This window comes from Salvelinus sp. IW2-2015, linkage group LG36 (assembly GCF_002910315.2).
Source record: "Salvelinus sp. IW2-2015 linkage group LG36, ASM291031v2, whole genome shotgun sequence".
Classification (NCBI taxonomy): Eukaryota; Metazoa; Chordata; class Actinopteri; order Salmoniformes; family Salmonidae; genus Salvelinus; species Salvelinus sp. IW2-2015.
In genome coordinates this window covers 1,340,783-1,353,282 of record NC_036875.1, presented here as the reverse complement: position 1 = coordinate 1,353,282, position 12,500 = coordinate 1,340,783, and the positions used below count along the sequence as shown (strand labels likewise).

The 12,500-nt window shown below is 41.2% G+C and overlaps 1 protein-coding gene across 4 annotated transcripts in view; it reads right to left on the bottom strand.

Annotated features, from left to right (window-relative positions):
• Nucleotides 1-12,500, bottom strand: part of LOC111959381 (collagen alpha-1(XVIII) chain) — a 203,910-nt gene that overhangs the window by 40,064 nt on the left and 151,346 nt on the right. For all 4 annotated transcript variants that reach the window (XM_070437697.1, XM_070437696.1, XM_070437695.1 and 1 more), the window contains 3 exons: nt 10,385-10,516; nt 168-239; nt 25-51 (listed from right to left, as the gene is read on the bottom strand). In XM_070437697.1, coding sequence (XP_070293798.1) covers nt 25-51; nt 168-239; nt 10,385-10,516 — 231 coding nt within the window. The remainder of the gene's footprint in view (nt 1-24; nt 52-167; nt 240-10,384; nt 10,517-12,500) is intronic.

The window sequence follows — 12,500 nt, the reverse complement described above, 5'->3', positions numbered from 1 at the left end:
AATAAACCAAAGTAAAGCTCATACCGGTAGGCCAGGGATGCCAGTAGTACCCTGAAAGTGAACAGAATAAAAGTGGAATCAGTGAGAGAATCTATTAAAATGGCAGAATCAAAACATACAGTATATATTGTATCTAAAATTAAATGACAGCTGCAGAGGACACCCACCTGTYGCCCGTCTGGCCCTCGGGCTCCAGGAACCCCATTGGCCACTCCCACACCAGAGCCTTCCATGTCATCCTTCACACATAGGGATAGGAAGGAGAGAGAGAGACTGAGACAGAGGTCATGAGATCATTAACTTTTCCCCAAAATTTGTGTGATAAACCTGGATTTTTTCACATGGACTTACTCAGGAAACTGCCCTTTACAATAGAACCTTCAATCCAAAAAGAAAATTCAAGCGAACAACCTTGAATTTGGACAAAATTATTATTACCAAAAACTGCCAAGGACCACCGAGCAAAACAACCAGCAGAAAAAGCACAGGAAAAAACTAAACATACCACCAAACCTACAACTGAGAGCTACTTTCAAGGCCAAGAAGAAAGAGAAAGATCTTAAAATAATCTCTAGATATATTACTATAATATACCTTACTATATGAAGACTCAAATGCTTAGTTAGGACAGGACAGACATCCTGGCAGCAACTTCCATTTTCAGTGAGGTGCGAAGTGAGAGGTGTGAATGCCCTTGAATACAACAATGCCAGCAGAACACAATCCCAACCCAAATGAATAGGCCTCACACCCCTATGCAGAGGCCATCAAAGTGCAGTTCCCCACATAAAAAAAAAGATCATGCACGTAAAAAGTACAAAGATAAGCCTCTCCAGAGACACTATTTGCTGACTGTTACAAGAATGGGAATGTAAGCAATCTCATCTTCCACACAGACGAGCCCCTGGCATGGCACAGGACAATAAGAGCACACTACCCCTCTGTCGAGAGAAAGGGTATTAACCCAGGGTGGAAACTCAGAATACTGCACATTGAGGACATCGAGACAGCCCGTGTCAACCTGTACAAGTCTGGAATGGTAATGGTGAATGGGAACCTCAAACCTCAGATCAAAGAGAGAGCACAGTATGAGAAGCTCACCCCTGGTGACGACTCCGCCTTCACGAACAAGACAGATAACACCCCCTCCTCAAACAGTCCTAAAGACAAGCAACCCCAATAGGAGAGTCAGCCCCCACAGCACTGCTCCAGCATTAATATAAGGGATACATTCACACAGCTGGAGATCGAGCTGGTAGAGCTCAAACAGCAATTGAACACATCACAGACTCCAACAGACCAGCACAACAACCCCCCCTCAACCAGACCCATTCTGGACGGTGGTGACAAAATTCCAACAGGAGGGAGAGGGAAAAACAGCCCAGCTGAAGGAGGAGGGGAGAGTGCTGAAGGAAGTGAGAAAGCTGAGGTGCGACAATGAACAACTCATGAGAGAGTAGGGCTGTCCCCGGCAAAAAAAAAATCTTGGTCGACCAAAAGTTGTCTGTTCTTTTGACAACATTTTTAAGCATGTATTTTTCCATATATAGATTATGCATTAAGCTTACGGTTTGATGTGTCGTGACTCTCATTAATCTGATGACTGTTATTTATTTTATCAACTAACTATGTTTAATTGTTACTYGATTAAATTAATCATGTAACAATTAACGKTCCCGTGTGGCTCAGTTGGTAGAGAATGGCGCTTGCAACGCCAGGGTTGTGGGTTCATTCCCCACGGGGGGACCAGGATGAATATGTATGAACTTTCCAATTTGTAAGTCGCTCTGGATAAGAGCGTCTGCTAAATGACTTAAATGTAAAATGTAAATGTAACTCATTAGCAATTTGGGGCACCATGGGAAAAGTTGTTTAACGAGTTACTATCTCCCAACTTAAACTCTAAAGATATATAGATAGCTCTTACATCAATAACAGTCAATTATTAATTATTATTACCTCATATCAGTCTCTTTCTAAATGTCGCATACTCCTTGATATCTGCAAGAACCCTAACTTCATTGATGAATCAGCAATAGACAAATAGGCTAAATTATTTATTTACTAACTAACTAAATAATAACACAGAATACCCATTCACACTTACATGAGATAAAAGACACCTAGTGAACTGACATGATATGACGGCTTGTTACACAATGGAAAGGGGGTGGGGAACAATAAATAGAGAGAGAGACAGAGAGTCAACTTATCGTACATACATTTGGAAGCGGAGCGGCCTATTGGTCAGACTTAGAAGGCGAGCACACCATCCACCGCTTCCGAACATATTACTCGCCAATGTCCAATCTCTAGACAACAAGGTGGATGAAATTTTGCCTTCCAGAGACATCAGAGATTGAAACATTCTCTGTTTCACGGAAACATGGCTCACTCGGGATATGTTGTCAGAGTCGGTACAGCCACCCGGTTCCTTCACGCATCGCGCCGACAGAATAAAAAAATCTCTCTGGTAAGAAGAAGGCGGGGGTGTATGCCTTATGATTAACAACTCATGGTGTAATTATAACAACATACATAAACTCAAGTCCTTTTGTTCACCTGACCTAGAATTCCTTACAATCAAATGCCGACCGCATTATCTACCAAGAGAATTCTCTTCTATTATAGTCACAGCCGTGTATATCACCCCCAAAGCAGATACATTGACGGCCCTGAAAGAACTTCACTGGACTCTATGTAAACTGGAAACCATAAATCCTGCGGCTGCATTTATTGTAGCTGGGAATTTTAACAAAGCTAATCTGAGAACAAGGCTTCCTAAATTATATCAGCATATCGAATGAGCAACACGAGCTGGTAGCCTTCTGGACCATTGCTACTCTAACTTCTGCGATGCATACAAAGCCCTCCCCTGCCTTCCCTTCAGAAAATCTGACCATGACTCAATTTTGTTGCACCCAACCTATAGACAGAAACTAAAACAGGAAACGCCAGTGCTAAGATCTATCTAATGCTGGTCTGACCAATCGGATTCCACGTTTCAAGATTGCTTCGATCACGTGGAATGGGATATGTTCCAGGTAGCCTCAGACAACAACATTGATGTATACGGTGAATAGGTGAGCGAGTTAATTAGCAAGAGCATCGGTGATGTTGTACCCACTGTGACTATTAAAACCTTCCCTAACCAGAAACCGTGGATTGATGGCAGCATTTGCGCAAAACTGAAAGTGCGAACCACCACTATTAATTTTGGCAAGGCGACTGGAAACATGACCGAATACAACCAGTGTAGCTATTCCCTCCGCAAAGCAATCAAACAAGCAAAGCTTCAGTATAGAGACAAAGTAGAGTCGCAATTCAACGGCTCAAACACGAGATGTACGTGGCAGGGTCTACAGTCAAAAACGGATTACAAAAAGAAAACCAGCCCCGTCGAGGATATCAACGTCTTGCTTCCAGACAAATTAAACAACTTCTCTGCTCACTTTGAGAACAATACAGTGCCACTGACAAGGCCCATTACYAAAGCCTGTGGGCTCTCCTTCACYGTGGCCAATGTGAGTAAAACATTGAAATGTATTAACCCTTGCAAGGCTACCGTCCCAGACTGCATCCCTAGCCGTGTCCTCAGAGCATGTGCAGACCAGCTGGCTGGTGTGTTTACGGACATAATCAATCAATCCCTATCCCAGTCGGCTGTGCCCACATGCTTCAAGATGGTCACCATTGTTCCTGTTCCCAAGAAAGCTAAGGCAACTGAACTAAATGACTATCGCCGCATTGCACTCACTTCTGTCATCATGAAATACCTAGGATAGGATAAAGTAATCCTTCTAACCCCCCCCCCCTTAAAAGAGTTAGATGCACTATTGTAAAGTGGTTGTTCCACTGGATATCATAAGGTGAATGCACCAATTTGTAAGTCGCTCTGGATAAGAGCGTCTGCTAAATGACTTAAATGTAAATGTAATGAAGTGCTTCGAAAGACTAGTCAAGGATCATATCACCTCCACCCTACCTGATACCCACTCCAATTTGCTTACCGCCCCAATAGGTCCACAGATAATGCAATCACCATCACACTGCCCTATCCTATCTGGACAAGAGGAATACCTATGTAAGAACACTGTTCATTGACAACAGCTCAGCATTCAACACCATACTACCCTCCAAACTCATAATTAAGCTTGAGACCCTGGGTCTTGACCCCGCCCCGTGCAACTGGGTCCTCAAMACTGGGGCCACACAAGGGTTCTCAGCCCTCTCCTGTACTCCCTGCTCACCCACGACTGAATGGTCGTGGGTGAGCAGGGAGTACAGGAGAGGGCTGCACGCATCCAACTCAATCATCAAGTTCGCAGACGACACTACAGTGGTAGGCTTGATTACCAACAACGACGAGATGGCCTACTCGGAAGGAGGTGAAGGCCCTCAGAGTGTGGTGTCAGGAAAATAACCTCTCACTCAACGTCAACAAAACAAAGGAGATGATCGTGGACTTCAGGAAACAGCAGAGGGAGCATCCACCCATCCACATCGACGGGACAGTAGTGGAGAAGGTGGAAAGGATTAAGTTTCTCTGCGTACACATCACTGACAATCTGAAATGATCCACCCACACAGACAGTGTGGTGAAGAAGGCGCAACAGCGCAAACTACCTGCCCTCCAGGACACCTACAGCACACGATGTCACAGGAAGGCCAAAAAGATCATCAAGGACAACAACCACCCGAGCCACTGCCTGTTCACCCCGCTATCATCCAGAAGGCGAGGTCAGAACAGGTGCATCAAAGCTGGGACCGAGAGACTGATAAACAGCTTCTATCTCAAGGCCATCAGACTGTTAAACAGCCATCACTAACATAGAGTGGCTGCTGCCAACATACCATCTCCAATCTCTGGCCACTTTAACAAATGTAATAAATGGATTAAAAAAAGGTATCACTAGTCACTTTAAATAACGCCACTTTAATAATGTCTACATATCCTATATTACTCTTCTCATATGTACAGTTGAAGTCGGAAGTTTACATACACCTTAGCCAAATTCCTGAAATTTAATCCGGTTAAAAATGCCCTGTCTTAGGTCAGTTAGGATCAACACTTTATTTTGAGAATGTGAAATGTCAGAATTATAGTAGAGAGAATGATTTATTTCAGATTATATTTCTTTCATCACATTCCCAATGGGTCAGAAGTTTACATACACTCAATTAGTATTTGGTAGAATTGCGTTTAACTTGGGTCAAATGTTTTGGGTAGCCTTCCACAAGCTTCCCACAATAAATTGGCTGAATTCTGGCCCATTCCTCCTGACAGAGCTGGTGTAACTGAGTCAGGTTTGTAGGCCTCCTTGCTCGCACACGCTTTTTCAGTTCTGCCCACACATTTTCTATGGGATTGAGGTCAGGGCTTTGTGATGGCCACTCCAAAACCTTGACTTTGTTGTCCTTAAGCCATTTTGCCACAACTTTGGAAGTATGCTTGGGGTCATTATCCATTTGGAAGACCCATTTGTGATCAAGCTTTAGCTTCCTGACTCATGTCTTGAGATGTGGCTTCAACATATCCACATAATTTCCCTGCCTCATGATACCATCTATTTTCTGAAGTGCCCCAGTCCCTCCTGCAGCAAAGCACCCCCACACCATGATGCTGTCACCCCCGTGTTTCACGGTTGGGATGGTGTTCTTCGACTTGCAAGCCTCCCCCTTTTTCCTCCAAACATAACAATGGTCATTATGGCCAAACAGTTCTATTTTTGTTTCATCAGACCAGAGGACATTTCTTCAAAAAGTACGATATTTGTTCCCATGTGCAGTTGCGAACCGTAGTCTGGCTTTTTTATGGTGGTTTTGGAGCAGTGGCTTCTTCCTTGCTGAGCGGCCTTTCAAGTTATGTCGATATAGGACTCGTTTTACTGTGGATATAGATACTTTTRTACCTGTTTCCTCCAGCATCTTCACAAGGTCCTTTGCTGTTGTTCTGGGATTGATTTGMACTTTTCGCACSAAAGTAYGTTCATCTCTAGGAGACAGAACGYKTCTCCTTCCTGAGCGGTATGACGGCTGCGTGGTCCCATGGTGTTTATACTTGCGTACTATTGTTTGTACAGATGAACGTGGTACCTTCAGGCATTTGGAAATTGCTCCCAAGGATGAACAGACTTGTGGAGGTCTACAATTTGTTTTCTGAGGTCTTGGCTGATTTATTTTGATTTTCCAATGATGTCAAGCAAAGAGGCACTGAGTTTGAAGGTAGGCCTTGAAATACATCCACACGTACATCTCCAATTGACTGAAATTATGTCAATTAACCTATCAGAAGCTTCTAAAGCCATAMAATTTTTCTGGAGTTTTCCAAGCTGTTTAAAGGCACTGTCAACTTAGCGTATGCAAACTTCTTACTCACTGGAATTGTGATACATTGAATTATAAGTGAAATAATCTGTCTGTAAACAATTATTGGAAAAATTACTTGTGTCATGCACAAATTAGATGTCCCAACCGACTTGCCAAAACTCTAGTTTGTTAACAAGAAATGTGTGGAGGTGAAGGTGTAAACCTAGTCAAATATATTGTTCATGCTTCCTATTGCTATCAGCTAACATATAACATTTTATTCAAGCATAAAACCTAAGAATGAGACATGGTTTGATGAAGAATGCAAAAACCTTAGAAATAAATGTAGAAACCTATCCATCCAAAAACACAGACCCAGAAAATCTTAGTTTACGCCTTCACCATGAGGAAAAACTAAAACATTCCAAAAATACACTAAGAAAAATGAAGGATCAGCATGTCAAAATATCAGCATGTCAGAAAACAGCTCAATGTGATTGAAGAATCCATAGAATCAAATTCATTCTGGGAAATTTGGAACACACTAAACAAACGAGCTACCTATCCAAAAATGTAGATGTATGGATAAACCACTTCTCCAACCTTTTTGGACATATAACTAAGAACAAAAACATGATAATTTACAAACCTTCACAACATTATCCTCAACTCTAGGATCTTCCCCAATATTTGGAACCAAGATCTGGTCACCCCAATCCACAAAAGWGGAGACARATTTGACCCCAATAATTACTGTGGAATCTGTGTCAACAGTAATCTCAAAAAAATTGTCTGCAGTATCAACAGCAGACTCCAAAATGTCCTCAGTGAAAACAATGTCCTTCTTACCAATTGACAAACAAACAAAAACAAAATCAACATCATCTCATGCTTTGTTGATTTTAAAGAAGCTTTTTACTCAATTTGGCATAAAGGTCTGCTATACAAATTGATGGAAATCTGTGTTGGAAGAGAAACATATGACATTATAAAATGAATGTCCACAAACAACAAGTCTGCAGTTAATATAGGCAAAAAACAYTGATTTATTTCCTTAGGGCCGTGGGGTGAGACAGGGACGCAGCTTGAGCCCCACCCTCTTCAACATGTATATCAATGAATTGGCGAGGGCACTAGATTAGTCTGCAGCACCCAGCCTCACCCTACTGGACTCGGAAATCAAATGTCTACTGTTTGTTTATGATCTGGTGCTTCTGTCCCAACCATGGTGGGTCTACAGCAGCACCTAGGTCTTCTGCACAGATTCTGTCAGACTTGGGCTCTGATAGTGAATCTCAGTAAGCCCAAAAAATTATGTTCCAAAACAAGTCAATTTGCCAGGACAACAAATACAAATTCTATCTAGACACTGTTGCCCTAGAGCACACAAATAATTATATCTAAACATCAACACCACAGGTAACTTCCACAAGGCTGTGAAAGATCTAAGAGACAAGGCAAGTAGAGCCTTCTATGCCATCAAAAGGAAAATAAAAYTCAACATTCCAATTACGATCTGGCTAAAAATACTTCAACCAGTTAAAGAACCCATTTCTCTATGGTTGTGAGGTCTGGGGTCTACTCACCAACCAATAATTCACTAAATGGGACAAACATCAAATTGGAATTCTGCAAAAATATACAACACAAAACCCCAAACAATGCATGTAGAGCAGAATTAGGACTATACCCGCTAGTTATCAAAATCCAGAAAAGAGCTGTCAAATTCTATAACCACCTAAAAGGTTGCGATGCCCACACATTCCACCACAAAGCCCTCACCTACAAAGAGATTAACCTAGAGAAAAGTCCCCTCAGCCAGCTGGTTCTGGGGCTCTGTTCAAAYACAAACAAACCCCCATGCCAGCAACACAATTAGACCCAACCAAATTATGAGAAAGCAACAAGATAACTATTTGACACACTGGAAAGAATCAACCAAAACACAGAGCAAATTGGAATGCTATCTGGCCCTAAACAGAAAGTACACAGTGGCATAATACCTGACCACTGTGACTGACCCAAAATTAGAAAATACTTGACTATGTACAGACTCATTGATCATAGCCTTGCTACTGAGTGAGGTCGCCATAGGCAGACCTGGCTCTGAAGAGAAGACAGGATATGTGCCTACTGTCCATTTCCCTTGGCAATCAACCGTTCTCTATCGTAGGTGATGTTGGCTTTCGCCGACTGTTCGAGAACTGGTACACACTACCAAGTGCACTATTTTTCAGATGTTGCCCTACCGGAGTTACACAGTAATAGCGTCACAGCTATTAGCTTCACGACATACATACTATGGAACTCCTTTTGGGTCTTTGCGTGTCAAAAAACATACAGTAGCGCTGTCAAAGCTGAACAAAAAAGGCTGCAAAAAGCAAACACGAGCCACGAACGATGTGCTTACAATACCGCGTTGGTAATGAAGCATAATTTCTTTGACAGCAACTTCTGGGGTAGCTAGCTTTAGCTTGGTACCTAGCTAGCACAATACAACCAGCCTGAAAACGATGACCAGTAGAAACTGCAGTCATTTTCATTATTTTTAGCAATGATTTAGGAATCCTTGTGAGTAAGTATTAGCTAGGTTGCCACTTGTTGTTCGCCTATTGAAATTGAACATCAGTTCATGAAAATAAACAGCTAGCGCCAGCTACTTAACCAAGTTGCCCAAAGCTAACATTATAAGCAGCCAGCTAGCTTCATTTGGCTAGTCAGGCTCGACCGGACCGGGTTTTGTGTTGTGAAGCTAGCCACAATAAGGATTTGGCACAATAGTGGAATTTGCGGTTTGCCTTCCAAATAAAAGTATGTAATTGACAGTGATGCAAATATATACAAATAGTAGAATTATGCCATACTTTTATTTTGAAGGCTAACCGCAAAGACCATTATTGTGGCTAATCCTTATTGTGGCTAGCTTCACATTGATGGGTCCGACCACCATTAATCATCAAATAAGAACTGTCATAAAATTAGGRTTATTTTAGATGATGACACCTAGCTATATAATTAGCTAGCTAACTATAGCTACTGAAACAGATTATGTCGTTTCGCCACTTTACCAGTATCATAGCATACGTGTCGATGACTTGTTGTGACATATGAAATACGAGTGATAGTGTAATCAAAGTGTAATAACTACGTAACATTTTTATGAATGCGTTAAATGATTTTGTGACGTGCAGTCATATTCAGGTCCTGATTGGTCAACAATCTTATTTGACACGTCAAATCGTGTTATCTTTTTTGACACGCAAAGACCCAAATGGCGTTCCTTAGCAAAGACCCAAACCGTGTTCCATAGAAATCCTGGTTGAGAATGAAACAACGGAACAAATGAACAACGAAACAGCACAGCAAGTAAATTAAAGAAATAGGTTTAGATTATGTTTTACTGGTAATGGGGACATACATAAATGCCAACAAAATAACTTTTTGGTTAGTGTTTGTTTGTGTGTGTGTGTGTGTGTGTGTGTGTGTGTGTGTGTAGGTGTGTGTGTAACCTTTATTTAACTAGGCAAGTCAGTTAAGAACAAATTCTGATTTACAATGACGGCCTACCCCGGTCAAACCCGGATGACGCCGGCCCAATTGTGCGCCGCCCTATGAGACTACCAATAACCACCGGCTGTGATACAGCCTGGATTCGAACCAGGGACTGTAGTGATGCCTCTTACACTGAGATACAGTGYCTTAGACCGCTGCGTCCATGTGTGTGTGTTAACTATTTAACTGTACTAGAATGCTTAAAAGGCAGCAAAAAAAATTAATATCGGTTATTGGCATTGTTTTTTTGGGCAAGGAAAATATTGGATATCGGTATCGGCCAAAAATGTCATATCGGTGCATCACTACCAAAAACTATTGTTGTACTAAAACTGATCAATAAAATGTAAATCTGAACGTTGATGCAGAATTCGTTTTACACTGGGTAATGTTTACAGATCGTTTGACAAGCTAGTGAGATTCTTGTGATACTAAGAAACACTCAGTATTAACATTGGGCATTAGTAATCATGCATCGTAAAGACCATTGAGATAGCGAAACCCATCTCTCATGGGGACTCACAAAGCCAGCGTGATAGCTTGGTCCGGGGGGTCCTGGCGGCCCGGGTTGTCCCACTGGTCCCATTGGTCCAGGAAGGCCAGCCAATCCGCCCTGTCCTGGCTGACCAGGGATGCCAGTCAATCCCTGTGCGCCCTGTGGAATGGGATGAAGGTCAAGATTAAAAAACAGTCAATATCATATTGATGAGCCATCCGAACCACACACTTTGGAAAAAAAGGGTTCAAAAATGGTTATTCGGCTGTCCCCCATAGATAACTATTTTTGGGTCCAGGTAGAACCCTTTTTGGTTTCATGTAGAACCCTCTGTGGAAATAACAGACCCTAACCCAATATTTATTCAAAGGGTTCTCTTATGGGGACAGCCAAACAACCCTGTTAGGTTCTAGATAGCACCTTCTTTTCTAAGAGTGTACTAGTAGGACACACTTCACACAGGTATTAATCACATTGTAGGGCAATCTAAGCAACATTAGGAGAAACTGACCAACTGCCGATACGGTCATTGGACAGTTGAAATAGTCCCCTAGCCTGAAACATGACTTAGAGTTCATTAGGACTGTCCCAGACAACAAAACCTTGGTCGGCGAAAGTCGTCTGTTCTTTCAACCAATCGATTGGTCGAAAATGTAAAACGTGTATTTTTCCATATATAGACAATATATATCGACGACTATATGCACAGAGTTTGTCTGGCGCTTTAAATGACTACAGCGAGTCCGACCACAATTGATTTGTGCTGGGCTGGGCTCAGACTTGCTGTGCTGTGTATTTTTAACAGCGAGTGACTGTGTGACTAGCACCTGTTGTCTCTCCTCCCTGCTGAGGCGACCACAGCAGAACATCGACAGAGTTTATTGCGCTGTCTGTGTTCCTGTAGCTGCAACATAATTACAGCTATTTCTGACTGAAAGTTCTGTTACTGAAATCACACGAAATTGCTCTCTTTAWGTGACAAATGTATGCATCGCATGCACGTGACCAATAGGCCCTGACCTATAGCATATCATAATCACATCTATAAATTGGTTATAACAAACTCCGAACACCATAACACATGTGACAGAAAAATGGAAAAACAGGTGCTGTTAGATTACAATATAATTCTTCTGACCATTTGGAACAATGTAAACAATGCAAAATAAATGATAACCGTACCAGAGAGCCTGTTGTAATGCCTTTTTTTTGGAAAGCCTTTACTTCAGCAGACTAAAAACAGTTGCATGTATTTGTGAATGCAATTGCTGTCATGTAACGGTTTATTTATCGTTCACGCTAATTAGCCTTTTCAAGGTCGCTTTGCTGTTTTATTTTAAAACTAAAATGCTCGATTGCATTTCAAATCATGAATGACTCGTATGCTGTGTGACGACATTAACAAATTAATGATTGATTGATACAGTAGACTGTATAAATACTGAAATATAGGCCTAAATAAGTTAATTAAGAAATAAACAGGATGCGGTCCTAGGCCTACAGCACGATGGTGGTTAAATAATAATAATTATAATAATAAGAACAAGAAGGATAAAGGAGTGTTAATATTWTTATAAATATAATTTTTGGGACAACTTGAACAGTGTAAATAACACAAAATAAAGTGTAAGTAATACCAGAGAAGCTGTTAAAAAAAAGTAAATCCTTTATCACAGCATAGCAAAGATTAAAAACAGACAAATTTGTGAAATTGTTTATCCAACATTTTGTGGATGCGTGAGGCTCGGTGCTCACGGAATCAGTAGGCTACACAAACAGGAATTGTCTTATTTCTGTAGATACAATGCATTCGGGAAGTTCTCAGACCCCTTCAATGTATGTACATTTTGTTACGTTACAGCCTTATTCTACAATGGATAAAATATMTTTTTTTCTCATCAATCTAAACACAAAACCCATAATAACAAAGTGAAAACAGGTTTTTAGAAATTTGTGCAAATGTATTAAATATAAAAACAGAAACATCTTACTTAAGTATTCAGACCCTTTGCTATGAAACTCAAAATTTGCTTTGTCATTATGAGGTATTGTGGGGTAGATTGATGAGGAGAAATAATGTTTTTATTCATTTTAGAAAAAGGCTGTAACGTAACAAAATGTGGAAAAAGGCAAGTGGTCTGAA